Genomic DNA, 20,316 nt, shown 5'->3' on the forward strand with positions numbered 1-20,316 from the left:
AATATGCAAAACAAACATATATTTCAACCTGCATTAACACTATGCAATTTTCTTTCAATTTCAAGGATTTTCAATATATTCAACATATACAATGTTCCATTAAACTTCCATTTCGAGACAAGTTCCAAAATATTTCCATTAACCAAAACATTCACAATGTTTTACAGCTTAAGACATATATATATAAAGCTCTAAAGTTCGACAATATTACAAAATCTACATACAAGATTACAAATCGATAAGCATGTCCGGATATTTTTCGCGGACTTCCAACTCACGTTCCCAAGTGGCTTCCTCCACACCATGATGTTTCCACAAAACTTTAACCAAAGAAATGGTCTTGCCTCGCAAGACTTGATCCCGCTTATCCAAAACTCTAACCGGTCTCTCCTCATACGAGACATCCTCGTCAACTACTAAATCGGTCCAATCCAATACATGTGATGGATCCGGTTCATACTTCCGAAGCATACTCACATGAAACACGTCATGTACTCCGGACAACTGCGGTGGTAAAGCTAAACGATAAGCAGCCTCGCCAATCCTCTCAAGGATCTCAAAAGGGCCAATAAATCGAGGGGACAACTTCCCGCTCTTCCCAAACCTCATCAATCCCCGTCTTGGTGATATCTTCAAAAAGACATGATCACTCACCTCAAACACCAAAGGTCTCCTCCTACGGTCGGCATAAGATTTCTGACGACTCTGGGCTGTAACAAGCCTCTTACGAATAAGCTCAACCTTCTCCGTCGTTTCCCTCACTAACTCCGGACCCAACAGAGGTGCATCACCCACCTCGGCCCAACAAACAGGAGACCTACATGGTCGGCCGTATAAGGCCTCAAACGGTGCCATACCGATACTAGACTGGAAGCTGTTGTTGTAGGCAAACTCCACTAATGGCAAGTGCCTCTCCCACGACCCGCTAAAGTCAAGAACACAACCTCGAAGCATATCTTCAAGGATCTGAATAGTACGCTCGGACTGCCCATCAGTCTGAGGATGATAAGCTGTGCTAAAGGTCAACTTAGTACCTAAGGCGCTCTGCAAGCTCTGCCATAATCTGGCAGTAAAACGAGGGTCCCTATCAGAGATGATCGTCACCGGAACCCCGTGCAACCTCACTATGTCCCAAATATACAAGTCGGCAAGATGATCTACTGAATCTCTAACGCGCATAGGAATGAAGTGCGCCGACTTAGTCAACCGGTCTACAACCACCCAAATAGCATCACTGCCCCGCTGAGTCCTCGGAAGACCTACAACAAAGTCCATAGTGACATGCTCCCACTTCCACTCGGCAATAGGCAAGGGTTGCAACAAACCCGCTGGCCTCTGATGTTCGGCCTTCACTTGCTGACAAGTAAGGCACTTAGATACGAAAGCTGCCACATCTCTCTTCATACCCCGCCACCAAAACTGGCGACCCAAATCCCGATACATCTTAGTACCTCCCGGATGCACCGCAAGGCGTGAATGATGAAACTCTCGGAGTACCTCCTCTCGATGAGACTCCGGCACAAACAGACGGTCTCGGTATCTCACACTCAGGTCGGGATACACCGTCAAACCTTTCTCAACCTTCCCACCAGAAATCTTCTCACGGAGGGATTCTACCTCAAGGTCGCCCCTTTGAGCCTCTAACACTCGAGTCACAAGTGTAGGTTGCGCAACAACAGAAAACAAGGCCGCAGCCTCAACGGATTCGCCCAGAAGCAAATCAAACTCTCCAAGTGCACCTAACATCTCCCACTCTCGGATGGCTATACTAGCTATGTCACCAACAGGTTTCCTGCTAAGGGCGTCGGCCACCACATTGGCCTTTCCCGGATGATAATGCAATTCAAAGTCATAATCCTCAACAAATTCCATCCACCTCCTCTGCCTCAAGTTCAAGTCTTTCTGTGTGAACAGATATTTCAGACTCTTATGATCCGAGAATACCTCGAACCTCTCACCGTAAAGATAATGTCTCCAAATCTTCAAGGCAAATATCACAGCTGCTAACTCTAAGTCATGCGTAGGGTAATTCTTCTCGTGAACTTTCAACTGACGTGAGCCATAGGCAACCACTTTCCCCTCTTGCATCAACACACAACCAAGACCCTCTCGTGAGGCGTCACAATAGACTGCATAACCCAACCCTCTCTCCGGAATAATCAAGACTGGAGCAGTGGTCAGTCTAACTTTCAACTCCTGGAACGACTTTTCACAAGTCTCACTCCAAGCAAATTTGACTCCCTTCCGAGTCAATCTAGTCAAAGGCGAAGCTAATCTGGAGAAATCTCTTACAAACCGGCGATAATACCCAGCTAATCCCAGAAAACTGCGGATCTCAAACACACTTTTAGGCTGTACCCAATCTTGTACTGCCTCTGTCTTGGATGTATCAACAGACACCCCTTCCCTAGAAACTACATGGCCTAAGAACTTCACCTCCTCTAGCCAGAACTCACACTTCCCAAACTTAGCATAAAGCTGATGGGCTCTAAGTAAATCAAGCACCACCCTCAAGTGTTCCTCGTGCTCTTCCTCTGAAGGTGAATAGATAAGAATGTCGTCCACGAAGACGACTACAAAACGATCTAGAAATTCCCGGAATATCCGGTTCATCAAATCCATAAATACTGCCGGTGCATTGGTGAGCCCAAATGGCATCACCAAAAACTCATAGTGGCCATACCGCGTACGGAATGCCGTCTTTGGAATATCCTCCTCCCTGACTCTCAACTGATGATAACCTGATCTCAAGTCTATCTTCGAGAAACAACGGGAACCTTTCAACTGATCGAACAGATCATCTATACGGGGCATAGGGTACTTATTCTTAACCGTAGCCCGATTCAATTTCCGGTAATCTATACAAAGTCTCAAAGCACCACCTTTCTTTTTAACAAAGAGGGCCGGTGCTCCCCAAGGCGAAACACTAGGACGTATAAAGCCTTTATCTAGCAACTCCTGGAGTTGGATCTTCAACTCAACTAACTCAGCTGGGGCAAAACGATAGGGTGCCATAGAAATCGGCGCCGTGCCGGGCACTAAGTCAATAGAGAATTCAATCTCTCGATGCGGTGGCAAACCAACAAGATCCTCGGGAAAAACGTCCGAGTACTCACACACCACCCTTGGCAACACAATCTGAGTCTCACCGTCCTCACTAATCGAAAGGTTAGCAAGTAGACCACTAAGCTCACTCCGTCCCCGCGGAACATACCCCGGTGGCAAAACACTACCAACACGGTCCCCCAGAAAATGAAAACACTCACCATTCACGGTACAACAAGTGACTCTCTGGCGGTAGCAATCAATAACTGCCCGGTATGACGATAACCAGTCCATACCCAAAATAACATCGAAACCTCTCATAGGCATAACTACAAAGGAAAATGGGATTCTATGGTAATCAACCTCTATATCACAACCCCTAACACCGTGTTTCAAAATCAATTCACCCCCAAGAGGCGACACTACACAAATAGGAGATGCTAACGGTGCTAACTCCAACTCCAAAACAGATGCAAATGCAGCAGACACAAAGGAATGAGATGCACCCGTATCAATCAAAACATTAGCAACCGAGTTGCAAAACAAAAAAGTACCTCTCACAACAGATGGAGCCGGTACAAGATCCTGCGCGGTAACAGCATACACGCGCCCAGATGACCTCTGATCAACCTGCTCACCCCTAGGAGCATACGATTGTTGCACCGACTGAGACGATGAAGCCCCCTGATTGGCCCTCGAGGCCTGACCCGACTGAGCTGGCTGTTGACCCTGAATCTGCCTCAAACCAGATGCACCAGGTGTGCCACCCAACTGCGGACAATACCTCTTCATATGCCCTGGCTGACCACACTGATAACACGAGAGTGGCTGGCCTCTACCCTGACTCTGGCTCTGAGATCGAGCCGAAGATGATGCTGCTCTCTGCACTCCTCCCCTCTGAGGACAAACTGGAGACTTGTGGCCCAGCTGGCCACACTTGAAGCAGGTAATGCCTCCTTCACTGCCTTTCCCCGAACTAGCACTCGGCACAGGAAAAGTTGATCTAGAAAAGCTACTCTGAGACTGTTGGGAATTAAAACCCTTCTGTCTCCTACCATCACTCTGACCATCCTGACTCCTCTTGGAGCCCTTCTGTCCTTCCTCCTCCTCCTGCATCATGATTTCCATGTGGGCTGCAGCATCAACCAAACGCCCATAATCCCGAATCATAGTTCCCCCAACTCTCAGCTTGAGGCCACGCCTCAACTTCCTCTCAAACTCAATACAACGACGTTCCTCAGACGCCACCAATTCAGGTGCAAACCTGGATAAACTAGTAAATGCAGCCTCAAACTCGGCCACTGAAGAACTCGACTGCTTAAGCTGGCAGAACTAGTCTCTCAGCTTCTCCCTAACTGCTGGAGATAAGAACTTCCCCTGGAAAGCATTCACAAAAGCCTCCCATGTACCTCCTATACGCCCCTTAGTGAACTTCCACCACTGACCCGCATCCCCCTTCAACTGGAATGATGCCAAGGTCACCTTCAACCCCTCGTCTTCGATGCCAAGCATCTCAAACGTCTTCGTTGTCTGTTCGAGCCATTCGTCTGCCTTAAGCGGCTCTTTAGGATCACCCACAAATTCATCCGGATTAGACCGGAAGAACTCCCTCTTTAGAAAGGAAGGTCCTGCATCGGCAACAACAACCTGGGCTTGATTCTCAGCCCTAAGAATGCCTACTGACTCCCTGAATGCCCCTGCTATCTCTCGGGCTAAAGCGCCCATAGCCTGCTGGCCTATTGGCTCGGCCACATTGGCCTGGCCAATTCCCTCATGAACTGCCGGAATCTCCTCTGGCACCGGTACCTCCTGCCTACCCGGCCTACCACGCCTACCGCGTCCTCGTCCTCGCCCTGACATCCTAATAAAGGAAACAAACAAAGACGTTAGCACATTAATAAATGTGCCGAAACTAAACACTCGCGTCCTAATGCATCGGACAAAAATAATTCATTCCACGTAAGCACATAATCACATAAGCACCTACGAATTTCATTCCTGGATAATAATAGTCCCGAAGCGTTACTATAGTTCCGGTTGGAAGCAGCAGTGATCAGGTGCCTTTCCAACAAGACTACTAGAAACTCAAGGGTCAAATCACCATCCTAGAAACTACATTCCATACCCACATAGTCACATAAACATGTTATCACGTAAGCATATAACATTACACTAAGTCTCTATCAAACGAGACGAACCCATTGTGATACTAATCACTTCCCACGTACCCAAAGTATTCAAACCCGGTACGCTCTGATACCAAGTTGTAACGCCCTCAAAATAAACCCATTATATGTATATCATTGACATGCATTATTTAAAGAAAACAATTTATTCATTCATTCATCAGAGTATTACTAAATAAAAACATTACATGTAACATCAAATTAAATGCCCTATGGGCTTACATCTTTCCAAGCCATCACTTGGACACAAAATATGAGTTCTAACTCAAATACAAATAAAGCCCTAGGCTTGATTATTCATCAAATAAAAGCAAACAACTAAAGCTAGTCTTCAAAATCCAAATCCTTCCAAGCTAAGTCCTGGGAGGTAGCTTATCACCTGGACCTGAAAATGATGTTCCCATAAGGGTGAGCCACAGCCCAGTAGAAATATACTAAACCAAATATAAGCATTGAATAAAGCATTAGTATTTAATAGATGGTTAACCAAGATAATCAATTACATTACTATCCAGTCTCATGACACTAATGTCTAAAACACGTTTTACTTTCCAACATTATCAATCTGGCTCAGAACCTGGCCAAACTTACAACAGTGAACTATATATATCATATTCACATTCTTCCAATGTCAACAAACAATTGAGACTCAGGCTCAAATCAAAACACTTCATACTTCCAGTTTGATACACATTTTAGTGCTGTATCAATTAAACACTTCAATAAAAATAAGCACACATAAAAGTGATGCTAATGGAGTCCATCCCCTATCTCCTCCCAAACAAAATCCGGTTTAGAGGTCTATCCCCTATCTTCCCCTAAACCGTGGAGTACATCCCCTATCTCCTCCCACACAAAACAATGTATGCATACACATAACATATACAACACACAATCAATACACATAATGTCTGTATTAATTCAGCAGTCAATATTGATGACTTAATCAATGATTAGTTTCAGTTATCCCTAATCCACATGCAGTGTCTACAACAAGCATGACTATCCTCCACCGATAGCCCACAACAGTTATTTCTAGATTTGGAAATAAATATACCATCAATTCAATAGGCGAGTGATTTACATTATCCAACTACACCATTTAACCAATAACTTTCCCAATTTCATGAATTTAACCAAATTCCCCAATTCCCTTAAATTAATTATACAAATTAATTAATTAACACAACTAGGGTTTCTCCCAAAATTATCAAAGTAACCCCAACATATCATTATACCAAAACTTAGAACAAAACTTATAAATTGGAGTAGGAAATCCCTACCTCGACGAAAATAACCCGAATGGAGAAGACGAAGATGAAGACCAAAGACCCACGTGCTCCAAATCCCAAGTTTCTCAGATTAAAACAAAGCTCTCGCGAAGCTCTACCTTTCTTCCAAAGGAACTAGGGTAGAAGACCACCGGAAATAGATCAAATCTTGGAGAGAAGGTAAGAGTAGAGAGAGAAACTCTCAAAGGGCGGTTTTTAAAAGTTAAGAGATGAAAAGTAGGTCAAAAAGTGATCAGAAAAGTGAAATCACGGACTGATGTAGTCGACTCTACGCTCGAGCGTAGAAAGCCCCGCTCGAGCGTAAGACACAGAATCATGCTCGAGCGTGAAGAAAGCCGCTCGAGCGTCGATTGCACCCTTCCAGAAGTTTTGCAGGCGCTGAACCCGCTCGAGCGTCAAACTCCCCGCTCGAGCGGAGGAGCAAAAACAAGGGATCACGCTCGAGCGTAAAAACTACCGCTCGAGCGGAAGAACTGCAGAGCAAAATACTGGGAGATGGAAAATCCCGCTCGAGCGTCAAAACTCCCGCTCGAGCGGAGAAGCAACAACGAAGAGCCCGCTCGAGCGTTAAAACCTCCGCTCGAGCGTGAAGGCCAAAATCTGGGCATCACCTATTGGCATCAAAATTCAACCAACCTGTACCAGACCCGTCCAACACAACCTATACTTCAAATACAAAGAGATTAAAGGACAACAACAACCAATAAATAATGACAGGATCTACGGAGCCTAAGTCCGGATACAATAATCTAAAGAGAAAAGACCGGGGTCGCTATATAATAATCCAAGTGTTGACATGAGCTTTTAATAGCCAGCACATTACGGCCTTGTGCTTATCCCAGTTTTCATGAGCAAATTTGAGAATAAGCCTTGTTCTCATAGAAAACGGCCCCACTTTCATGCTCACATAGGTGAAATCTATTAAGGATGTTCCTGTAATTTACACACCCCACTCAACAAGAGCTACAAAATTTCATTAAGAGTATAAAAACTCAACCCTCCAACATTACAGGACAAATGCACTTACATCATAGGGATGGATAACAAAATATTAAAGAGTGCATTTTTACAACCACCATATGATTCGTTCTTCCCATTGAACCTAGTTACAGGATCTCTGGTCCCTAGGTTGGGTATCCTCATGCATGGTTTATGATTTTATAGGCTTCAAACCCATCCCCCTCGATGTATTCCAGACCATATCTCTCGCCAAAGGCCTTGGTTAACGGATCCGCAAGATTATCACAAGATCTTACATAATTCACAGTTATGATGCCATTACTCAAATAGGATCTCACATTACTGTGTTTCCTTCGAATAGGTCTGGATTTACCATTATAAAAATGGTTGTTCACTCTACCAATAGCAGCAGTGCTATCACAACGAATTAACACATGAGGAATTGGTTTTTCCCAAAATGGGATTTCATGTAACGAATCTCTTAACCAATTCGCTTCCTCACATGCTGAAGCTAACGCTATAAGCTCAGCTTCCATTATATAATTAGCAATTATAGTATGTTTTTTAGACTTCCAACATATAGCACCACCATCCAAGGTAAAAATAAAACCTGAGGTAGAGAGAGAATCACCTGACAAAGTGTTCCAATCGGCATCACTATCCCTCAAATAGCGCATGATACTTGTTATAAAACAAACCATAATTTTTGGTACCAGATAAATATCTCATAATTCTTTCCATGGCTATCCAATGATCTCGGCTTGGCTTGCTAGTAAACCTGCTAAGTACTCTAACAGCATATGCAATGTCAGGTCTAGTACAGTCAGTAGCATATCTCAAACTACCAATCATGCTGGTATATTCCTTTTGATTAATCACTTCTTTTTCATTTGTTACAACAGATAAATGTATGCTTACATCAAAAGGAGTAGCAACATGTTTGCAATCTAGAAAATTATATTTCTTTAAAATTTTCTCAACATAATGCAACTGAACAAGAAAAATGCCATCATTAGTCTTGGTAATTTTAATTTCCAAAATAAAATTGGCTTCACCAAGATCTTTCATATCAAAGTGGCTATTAAGCATATTTTTAGTCTCATTTATAATATGCAAATTAGAGCCAAAGATAAGTAGATCATCCACATATAAGCTAATAATTACATGTGCATTCTCACAAGTTTTATAATATATGCACTTATCACATTCATTAGTCTTATAGCTATTCTCAAGCATGCAGGAATCAAATTTCTTATGTCACTGTTTAGGAGCTTGTTTTAAACCATAAAGGGATTTAGTTAGCTTACACACCTTGCTTTCTTGGCCAGGCTCCACAAAGCCTTCGGGTTGGTCCATGTAAATCTCCTCATCTAGATCTCCATATAAAAATACTGTTTTCACATCCATTTGATAAATTTTTAAATCATGAATTGTAGCCACTGCTATCTAATGGATGTAACTCTAGTAACCAGAGAAAAAGTATCAAAGAAATCAAGATCAACTTGTTGCTTAAAACCTTTAGCGACAAGTCTTGCTTTATATTTATCAATAGTTCCATCCGGTTTAAGTTTTTTACGAAGGACCCATTTACACCCAATAGTTTTACAACCTGGAGATAAATCCACTAGCTTCTATGTTTTATTTGAAAGTAGTGAATTTATCTCATCATTTATAGTCTCTTTCCAGAAAATAGCATCAAGTGATGATAAAACTTCTTGCACTGTAAGAGGAATTTCTTCCACATTGTAAAGATAGTAATCTGGGCCAAAATCTTTTTCAACTCTAGCTCGTTTACTTCTTCTTGGTTGGATTTGAAAATTTTCTTGTTCTTGAAAAACTTGAGAAGGAATAGAAGAGCTAGGCACGGATAAAATATTTTTAGAAATTATTTGACCCCCACTATTTCTAGATTTGAAAGGAAATTTATTTTCATGAAAAATAGTATCACCTGATTCAAAAATAATATTGTTTTTCATGTCAAAAAATCTATAAGCTGTACTATGCAACACATACCCAAGAAAAGCACAGGTGGTAGCTCGTTCACCCAATTTAGGTTATTTAAGATCTGCAAGCCTCACAAAAGCTAAACAACCCCAAACTCTCAAATAACCTAGATTTGGTTTATGGCCTCGCCACAACTCCTAAGGTACAATTTTAGTCTTTTTATGTGGCACTCTATATATCACATGGCAAGCTGTCAAAATAGCCTCACCCCAAAGATTTGAGGGAGCACCTGAATCGATAAGCATAGCATTCGCCAAGTCAATTAATGTTCTATTTTTTCTTTCAGCTACGCCATTAGATGAAGGTGAATATAGTGGAGTAGTCTCATGAATAATTCTTAATAACTGAACAAAAGAGTTGAATCCAAGAGATTCATACTCCCGGCCTCTATCACTTCTAATTCTCTTAATTTTTTTACCAAATTGATTTTCCACTTCAAGAAGGAATTCTTTAAATTTCTCAAAAGCATCACTTTTATTTTTTAATAAATATACGTTTGTGTATTTTGAAAAATCATCAATACAAGTGATAAAATATTGGTTACCACCCCGAGTTAAAATTCCTTCAAACTCACACAAATCAGTATGACATAATTCTAGTAATTCGGTATTTTTTTCCACACTTTTATGAGACCTCTTGGTAATTTTGGCTTTACTGCAAACTTCACATTTCTCAAAATTTTCTTGTCACTTTAGGAATTAATCATAAACTACTCATGATTCTCACATATTTACTGTTAATATGACACAAGCGAGCATGCCAAAAATTAATAGAAGACAACATGTAAACCAAATTAGTAGATGGTTTATTAATCTCAACATTCAATTTGAACATCCCATCACAAGCATAATCCTTACCCACAAAAATATCCTTCTTGGTAATCACATATTGATCAGATTCTATAGTTTGCTTAAAACCAGCCTTATTCAACAAATAACTTGATATCAAATTCTTCCTCATGGACGGTTTATAAAGCACATCTTTTAAAGTAAGCACACGTCCAGAGGTGAACTTCAGGTCAACCTCACCACTACCAAGTATCTTGGTTAGACTAGAGTCACCAAGCATAATTGTTTTCCCATCATCAAAGAAAGTATACACCTTGAACCAAGCTTGATCATAACAGACATGTCTATTAGCACCAGAATCTGTCCACCAACCGTCTACATAATTAACCATGCAAATGTCTGTAATCATCTCCACAAATGGCTCCTCGATAATGTTAGCCTTTGGGGCAGGTGCACGTTTTCGAAATTTGCAAGTTCGAGCAATATGCCCACTTTTGCCACAAACAAAGCATGTAAAATTTTGTGGAGGTGATGGACCTTGGTTCTTATTTGGATTAATCCATTTATTGTGAGGTTTACCATAATTCTTCATATTCTTTTTATAAGGCTTCAAATAAGCATTCTTAGAATTGTGACCTTTGGGTAAGTTATTATTTGCAGAAACAAAGTTTACCTTTGTGGTAGAATTGTCATTACCCGCTTGTGTTATTAATGCATCTTGGCCTCTAGCCTCCTCTTCGACTCGAATGCGAGTGATCAATGCCTCTAAGGAAGTCTCCTTTTTGTTTGTGACGCATGCTTTTTTGGAATTCTCTCTAAGATGATGCCTTCAGATCTTACTTCTGCAACTATCATTTGGAAATCTTGTGCTTGCTCCACAACAGATTTTCCATCCACCATTTGGAATCGAAAAAGGCGGCTAGCTGCATATTTTTTTACTCCTGCCTCTTTAGTATCATACTTAGTCTGTAAAGCTTTCCAAATTTTCTTTGCAGAAGTGTAAGTGGTGTCATAGTAATCATAAAATTGATCAGCAAGGCAATTTAAGAGATAAAAGCGACATTTATACTCATCTGTATTATAGGAAGCCACTTTTGCTTCATGTGCCTTGTAGTCTTTATCATTCATGTCCTCGATTGGGATTTTGTTTGGGTTCTACTCGATAAGAACATATGCAACTTTCAAAATGCTAAGGTAAAAAAACTTTTCCTTTCCACCTCTTAAAATGAACTCCCTTGAACTTGAAAGGCTTGTTGAGATCTCCAATTCCATCATTGGTTTTTTTTGGAACTTGATCCATGATTGATCTCCTTAAAATTGTTAGGGAAAATACCAGAAAAAAATATTTTATTGATAAATAATGCAAAGAAAATGAGATACAAATAGATCAGGCTGAGGTATGGATATCTCGTTTTCTTTAAGGAGATCAAGCCCATTACGGTAAGAAGAACCCAAATACCGATGCAACAGTCACAAAATTATGACTTATCCCCTCTAGGATACAACAGCCCGACCACTTGTCGTATGGTTCAAGCCAACTTTGCACAAGATGGTGAACCCAAAGCTCTACCAAAAAAAAACACCCGTCTTTGCTAGTAATCTCTCAAGTACAGAAAAATAGTTGGTGAGTTGATGCCGAAAAGAGTATAAGAGAAGAACTATTTATAGGCCACTAAGACATTACAAAATATATCAAAAAACAATAACGACCATGAACTTAGAGAAAATAGAGAATGTACCAAACATTAACTCACCACCAAGTTCATGAATTCTAATTAAACTCCATTCATGAACAAGATGAGATTCATGAATAAGACAAAAGAAGATTCATGAACAATATAAATAAATAAATAAAAGATATTAAAATGGTCCAACATTTGGCTTTGGGTGGAGAGACATTATGACAGATTTTACAGACGAACGAAGTGACAAGCCCCTTTAGAGATAGGGGGCGGCTTTCTTGTGGTAGTAATTGTGAATGCTTATGTAATAGTCAAGAATGAAAAGACTAACTAAACATTGAACAATAAACTTCCATCATCGCCTTCAAAAATGCTCCCCTGCCTAAAATCATCAGAAATCAGAATTGTAGTCATTCTCTCTCAACATTACCCCCTCCAAATCCCGATTGATGGCTGCAATTGAGCAAGATTTGTAAAATCTCCTGCATGCTAGGCCTATTGGAGGGAAGTTGGCGAATGCAATTGATCCCAAGCTTGAAAACACAAGTCATTTCATGCAAGTAATGAGGTTCTTTAATCTTCTCATCCAGGGCATCAACGAAGTTATTTCCTTCTTGATTGCAATATTGAGATGCCCAATCGGCAAGGCACATATTTTCATTTTCTTCATTGGCTTTCTTACCAGTAACTAGTTCTAGAAGGACAACACCGAAGCTATTCGCTTTCATTGTCCTAGCATACTCTGAAAGTCATATATAATTTAAAGTATGAATGCCAAAAAACATTAATGCAAAATAAATTTTAGGATTTTTTTAGTTACAACTTATAAGTTGACTTATTTTTTTGTCTTATATTTTTTATTTTTAGTAAACTTTTCACGACTTTGAGGGTTTTTTTTTTTTCTTTTTTTACATCAATCTAGTCTAGACCAATCTAAAAAATTTTAAATTTTCAAAAAAAAAAAACTCATTAAAGACAAAAATAAGTAAACTTTTTAGGAGTTTTTCAACAAAATTTTACTTATTTTCATCTATAGTAGATTGTTTCAAAATTTTTCCACATTTCCTTAATTTTTAACTCATCTCCTAGCTAACTCTTACCGTGATTTGGAACCAAGATTTTAAATTTTGGGGGGGAAAAAATCAGAGTTTGACTTTTGTAACAAAATAAATCGAATTTTTAATTTTGTCAATTGAAACCGCAATCTTTTGATTGTTTCAATCTAAATCATTTGCTTATTTTCGTTAAGGAAAATTGATGAAGAAAAAAATAAGTATTTTAATCATTAAACTTAATGAAAAAATATATTTTAGATATTTTATTTACACTTACATTGAGTTTAATGACTAGAATACAAATTATCATAGGTTTTGCTTAACGGAAATAGGTTGATAGTTTACATTGATAATAAATCAAAAAATTATTGTTTAAATTGACAAAATTAAAAATTCAGGCATTTTTTGTTAAGGATCAAATTCTATATTTTTTTTTTTTTTAAATTTTTCTTAGAAAAATTTCCGTCCATCTTGACTAGACAATCTTTAAAATTTTGAAAATTTTCCAAACATCTATTTAAAGAAAAAAACAAACCTTTTCAAATTTTTTTTGACAAGATTTAACATATTTTCGTAACAACTTCTACGTTTTAAAATTTTTATGCTTGGCCCCTACCAGCTCCGATTGCAATTTGCAACTAAGCGGTTTATTTTTTTTAATTATTTGAAAAAAGTTATTAATGACAAAAATAAACCATTTTAAAAATGAATTAAAAAAACATTAAAAAAAAATCTAACTTTATTTATTTATTTTTAAATAATCCATTAAAGACAAAAATAAGTTAAAAATAAATCAATTTATATGTTAATTACCTGGACAAATGTACCCATCAGTGCCAACCACAGCTGACATCGTATTAGGCCCACCATGCTTCACCAATATCTTGGCTAGGCCGAAATCTCCAACTTTTGCATTGAAGTGAGAATCCTACATAATATTGCTCGATTTCACATCTCGGTGAATTACTGAAGGTTTGCAATCATGGTGCATGTAGCATTGCCCTCGGACAGCTCCCACGGCAATTTTCAACCGCTTAGGCCAATCCAAGACAACACCGTGGTCTGAATCCGATATGCTTTGCCTCTTTTTTCCATGGAGCCAACTATACAAGCTATGGTTTCCCATGTACTCATAAACAATAAGTTTTGTAGTCTCACTAGAAATGCAACTCAACAAATTCACTATGTTGGAATGGCGAATTGTGCCCAATATCTCAACTTCTGCTAGAAATTGCTTCTCGAGGTTTTGGTCCAACTTGATATTCTAAATCTTCTTAACTGCTACAAGTTCACTTGGACAGTTCAACTCAACACGATATACTTTTCCTGACCCACCCCTTCCGATCACATTATTTTCAGTCAAATTTGACAAAATGTCTGACTCTTTGAAACTCAAATTCAATTTCTGATAGTAAGTGAGCTCCCACTTGGAATCCGATTCGTGTTCCTTTTTCCTGCAAGTTTTAATTAGGAAGAATGTGAGTAGTGTAGCTGATGCGAGTAAGACTGTTGCTATAACTACGATTATAGCGAGGAGCCCGGAGGATATTTTGCTCGAGTTTTCAAATCTAGAAGAGCAGATCTCAGGGCCGAGTGATGGATTGCTTGCACAAAGACCGGTGTTGTTTAAGAAGCTGCCGTCGGAAAAAGTACTTTCAAACTCAGCTGGGATTCTTCCAGTGAGACAGTTGGAAGACAAATTGAGGGAAGTTAGCTTCAAATGGCCAATCTGAGTTGGAATTTGACCTAAGAACTCATTCCTTGACAAGTCCAAAACAGTGAGGCTTGGTAAAGAACCAAGTTTGGCAGAAACTGAACCCCAGAGTTGGTTTCGACTGAGATTCAGAGTGGTCAGCGACTTCCACGAGACAATATCTGATGGAAGATGACCGGAAAATAGATTCCCATCGGGTAGCAGAGCTGTCAATTGAGAAAATGTTGTCAATTCTTGGGGAATTGTACCAACAAAGAGGTTGTTACTTGCACTGAACACTGTTAAATTCTTCCAAGAAGACAACCCAGTTGAGATTTCGCAGGTGAAGTTGTTGGCGCTGAGATTGAAGGTCTGGAGATGAGTCGACAACCGGTCGACATCGCCTGGAATGCAGCCCACGAACAAGTTTTGGGAGAGGTCCAAATGTTCAAGCTTGGTACAGTTGTAGAGAGCCGTAGGGAAGGGTCCGGGGATGTAATTGTTCTGGAGATCAATAGCGGTGAGGTTTTTGAGGTCACAAATGAACGTTGGGATTGGTCCGGTGATGGTTTTGTCGATGAGGGAAAGTCCGGTGACGGAGCCATTGGAGCAGGTGATCTCAGGCCAATTACAGTGGATGGAGGAGTTGGAGTTTGGTGGTGATGGTGTCCAGTGGTTGATGGAGGGTGGATTGGACCAGTGTCGCTTGAGTCTGAGTAGGATTGTTTGTTCTGAATCTGTAGATTGGGAGTTTCCATGCAATGGCAGGATGAGGAGTGGGAGGGCGAATATGGGGAGAAGGAATTGGAATTATGTTGTTGGGGGTTATTTTCGACATTTTAGAGGTGGGTTTCGCGGGTTTTTTCGGGTGGAACTTAGCTTGGGAAGTGCTAGTGGTAGGTGTTTCATAACTTGAAGCTGGTGGTTGGTTTTATAATGTGATCAGGTGAACCAGAGTCAAGTTTTGTTAATGGCTAAAGACACAAAACTTGACTGTCTGTGTTAGAGCTGTTCCGTTTTAATTATTCGAATCATTGATTTTATAAAGGGCAAATTACAAATATCCCCCTCGAGTTTTGGTGAAAATACAAATTCCTTCCTGTGGTTTGAGAAATTACAAATTGCCTCCTGAGGGTCAAATTTTTATAACAAATGAGGGGAAATTAGGAGAGAATCTGTATAAAAATAAAAACCTTAGGGGGCAATTTGTTATGGAAATATGAACCTCAAGGGGCGGAATGTAATTTCTTAAATCTCAGAGGGGGAATCTGTGTTTTCACCAAACCTCGAGGGAGGTGTTTGTAATTTGCCCTTTTATAAAGTGTTTTTTTATATATATTATTCATAAAAGAAATTAAGTCTATCTAATAATTGTAATTTTTTTTTCATTTTATCTCATTTCTCTTTGATAAAATAAACTACCAATATATTTTTCAGAAGGGAATAGTTATAACTTTTATAGTATTTGATTATGACATATAGAGATGTTAGTTAAGACTTGATTATGAGTTAGTTATACATATTGTGATCCAAAAGCATTATTTTAGTTATGATCCAAAGACTCTTTGATTATATGGTGTTTGATTATAACTCTTTTTGTTTTTAGCTATAACTCCCATAGAATTGAGTTACGATATTTGTAATAATCAAACTCACAAATGTTTTGCATATGGTACACATAACATTAACCTTTTGAAAATAGACGATTTATTCTTTTGAAGACAAACACAATAAAATAAAAATGTTATGATCATTAGATTGACTTAATTTTTTCTAAGGATGATATATATAGAAAATGTGACGATCGGGTCCTTGTTTCCTCTCTCTTTTCCTTCTTCTTCCTCACTCCGTTCTTCTGCTCTCGTTGAGTTTGAAGACGTCGGAAAATTTGCTCCAAATAAAGTTCTTATTCTTGTTTTCGTTCGGTGATTGAATTTCACTTGTTCCGGAGAGTGCAAGGTCAGGTCCGGAGTGACCGGGAGCGAAGCGGGATTTTTCTGGGTTGCTGGGCCAAGGCCGCACGTGCGGGAAGAGGGGAGTTGGGTGAGTCGCACACTGCCTAAAAGGCAGGTGCGGGCTGAGGTGCGGCAGGACCACCGCACGTGCGGGGTTGAGGGCTGCACGTGCGGGGAGGGCGCTCCGCACGTGTGGAGATGGGTGCCGCACGTGTGGCAGTCTGGGCAGATCTGTGGCTCTGTTTTTTCTCCTCTTTTGAGCTGTTTGTATCTCATTTTATTATATCTCTCTCTTACTCTAAACCCTATTTCTCTCCTTCTCTCTAGAAAACATCATCAAACACCAAAACTCTTTGATCCTTGCAATCTTTGGGCCAAGATCCTCATCATCTTCCTCTAAATCTTGAAGATCAAGAACTAGAGCTTCTCTTGGTGTTGTGGAAAGTGGAGGAATCTTTCATCAAAGCTAGGGTTTCATCTTCTCTCTCTCTTCATCAAGCTTGAGGTAGGGACATTCTTGAGTTATATATACAAGTTTTGCTATTTGATGATGGTTTTAAGAGTTTTCTTCTAGTTCCTTGTTGATTTCAATCTTGTGTTTCAAAAATGTAGAGAGTTTTAAATGTGGGTTGTATCTCAACTCTTTTATAAATCCTAGAGGGGTTTTCCTTTGAAGTATATATATATATGTGTGTGTGTGTGTGCGTGTGTGTGTGTGTGTGTGTGTTTAGGTAAGTTTTTGGTTGATTTTGTAACTCTCCTTGGAAAATTCGAAAATGGGTTTGGTGGCTCAAGGGATTGATGATTTTTTTTGTAAAACAAACTCTATCTCGGGTTCATTTAGATATTTTCTTGAAATTTTGGACAACATGAGTTGAGATTGAAGTGTATGATGAGATTTTATAAAAGAGATGAACAATGTTAGGGTTTTTGTGAAAAACCTAGAAAATTGGGGCTTTTTGAAAATATGGAAAATCCATGGAATAAACCTATTTTCTTGTGCCAAAATTGGTGAGTGAGTATAGAATTCACATCTTGGTAAGAGAAGTGGTAATCTCCTTGATATAAGAAAATGGAGGACTTATTTTTAAGTTGTTGTTAGATGCATGAAAAATATTTAATTGTGAAATGGTAATTGTTTTGCATAATGGATTGTGAGAATTATGAATGCTGGAGGTTAGTATTTGAAAACCTCACATGTGGCTTCGAAAGGATTAAATCGATGAGAGATTGATGTTGTGTGTTGAAGACACATGGTTATCTTGAAAAAGAGTAATGAAAAGAGGTAATGGGAAATGTGATTGTTGGCATTGTTGTAGAGCCTTTGAACATGGGGAAATGTTATGAGTTATGAAAATCATTGCATTGCATATTCATTCAATTATTATTTTTGCATTGCAAATTTTGATGGAAGATATTTATTTCATGAAAGAAAATAACGTTGTGATATGAATTATGGAAATGTGTAAGGGGTAAATACGGTGGTAAGTCTGATTAGGGGTGTAGATGAATTTTGTTACGTTGGCCTGAGTGTCCATGGTGAAAGACCAGAAAACCGCACGGATAAGTGTTGAGCCTTCCGGTTAATATCGGTAAAAATGACAGTTTGGTAGTACTCACATAGTCTACTTGCAGACACCAGCCTAGGGATTACCAGTGTCGTATTTACCACCCCTCTATTGATTAAAATTGGAAGTTTTGAAATGTATTGAGATTGCAAGCTTTCATTGAAAAATGGAAATCTTTAAGAAAAGCATGAAATGAAATTTCTTTAAAGAAGCATGGCATAGCATTGATACTTGCATTTTATCGAGAATTGCATAGCTGTATATACTTTGTTAGAATTCTCTACTGGGCTTTATGCTCACCCCTATGGGACTTTAGTGCAGGTAAAGATGAGGTGATCCCGCCAAGTTGAGGGCGCGGATAATTGTAAAGAGTACATAGCTCTTATTTTGTTGTGATCTTCTATGAGCCAAGGGCTAATGTGTTTCGGTCCGAGAGACCATTTTGTGTAACCGGGCTATTGCCTTGGAAGATGTAAGCCCATAAGGGCATTGTTTTGAGATTTAAATGTTTCATATGCTATAAATTCATGTGTTCTTTTAATTCGTTGGAATGTATATCGCAAGTGGAACTTTTGTATTTAATCCATTTATTATGTATGAGATGAGGGAAGGATTATTGTTATAGATTAGTCAATGTTCATTAGTATGGTAGTTCATGTTGAATTATTTCGGGCGTTACAGAAAAACCCTACCAAATGAATGGTTCAGATCATCAAAATCAATACTAGACCTAACATGACGGTCAAGTTCAAATTATTTACATATTTTGTTTAAGGTTTGGTTTTTCTCAAGTTCAAATTAGAACTTGAGAAAACTTAAGGGAATTGGAGGGCCAACTATGAGTTCTTTTTTGATGATCCGAGCTTCATCTTATAAGGACTTTCATTTATATCATCTATTAAAAAAATTAAATTGATTTAATAATCGTAATGTTATTATTTTATTTTATTTATCTTGAAAAACAATAAATAATTTATTTTTAGAAACATATTTTTAGTTCATTAGTTTATTATGGAAGCTTTTTTGATAAATCCACTTTCTAAGAGCTTTATTCCATCCAACCCATATTCTTTTTGACAATTCCATTAGGTCCTATTTGAGATAAGAAGACCAAAATACCCTTTTCATCTACTTATGCTCCATTTAGTTCACATTATTTTCTTATGTTTCAATAAGTCCTATGGGTGACATAATTACCAAAATACCCCTAATGTGAATGTTCATACCGTCAATGTGAATATTCATATCGTCAATGTGTAGAGGCCCGGCCAATGTCGATCCTTGTGGGTGCTCGAAAAAATTCGAGACGGGTCGGGACGGGCCCGACCCGTTGACAATGTGAATATTCACATTGACATGTTAACATTCACGTTAATAGGAGTATAAAATTGGCCCACGTGCCATGGCAGCGCGAAACCCGCCCGCGGCCAATGCGCGGCTCGGGGCGGGCCCGGTCCGGCCCGTTGACAATGTGAATATTCACATTGACATGTTAACATTCACATTGATAAGAGTATAAAATTGGCCCGTGACCTAGGGCGGGCCCACCCCGTTGACAATGTGAATATTCACATTGACATATTAACATTCACATTGATAGGAGTGTAAAATTAGCCCGCGCCTCGTGGCTGCCCAAAACCCGCCCACGGCCCGTGAGCGGGCCCGGCTCGGCCTGTTGACAATGTGAATATTCACATTGACATATTAACATTCACATTGATAAGAGTATAAAATTGGCCAGCGGCCTAGAGGCGGGCCCGACCCGGCCCGTTGACAATGTGAATATTCACATTGACATGTTAACATTCACTTTGGTAAGAGTATAAAATTAGTCCGCGGCCCATGGGCGGCCAAAAGCTCGCCCGCGGTCTGGGGCGGGCCCGGCCCGGCCCGTTGACAATGTAAATATTCACATTGATAGAAGTGTAAAATTAGCCCGCGCCTCGCGGCTGCCTAAAACCCGCCCACGGCCCGTAGGCAGCCCAGGGCGGGCCTGGCCATTTTTTTTAATTCTTTTTAATTTTTTCTACCAAAATTTTATTATTTTCCACAAAAAAAACACTAGGCCTCGGCGCGAGTCGGGCCTCG

General features: G+C 39.5%; 1 protein-coding gene across 1 annotated transcript; it reads right to left on the minus strand.

Moving 5' to 3' along the window:
• Positions 1-12,367: 12,367 nt before the first annotated feature.
• On the minus strand, positions 12,368-14,138 carry LOC114317273 (leucine-rich repeat receptor-like serine/threonine-protein kinase BAM1). The gene is made up of 3 exons (XM_082900745.1): positions 14,022-14,138; positions 13,826-13,940; positions 12,368-12,699 (listed from the first exon to the last, which is right to left on the minus strand). The coding sequence occupies exons 1-3, from the start codon at positions 14,136-14,138 to the stop codon at positions 12,368-12,370; spliced, it is 564 nt and encodes a 187-aa protein (XP_082756871.1).
• Between the last annotated feature and the right edge of the window lie 6,178 nt (positions 14,139-20,316).

This window comes from Camellia sinensis, chromosome 13 (assembly GCF_055761805.1).
Source record: "Camellia sinensis isolate YWXY chromosome 13, ASM5576180v1, whole genome shotgun sequence".
Lineage (NCBI taxonomy): Eukaryota > Viridiplantae > Streptophyta > Magnoliopsida > Ericales > Theaceae > Camellia > Camellia sinensis.

Excerpts from the sequence above, each read along its gene's own strand:
- LOC114317273 (XM_082900745.1), bottom strand. The coding sequence starts at position 14,138 with ATGGGAAACCATAGCTTGTATAGTTGGCTCCATGGAAAAAAGAGGCAA. Across the intron at positions 13,941-14,021 it reads TGAAAATTGCCGTGGGAGCT|GATTCTCACTTCAATGCAAA; the intron begins GTCCGAGGGCAA and ends AATATTATGTAG. Across the intron at positions 12,700-13,825 it reads TGATGGGTACATTTGTCCAG|AGTATGCTAGGACAATGAAA; the intron begins GTAATTAACATA and ends TATGACTTTCAG.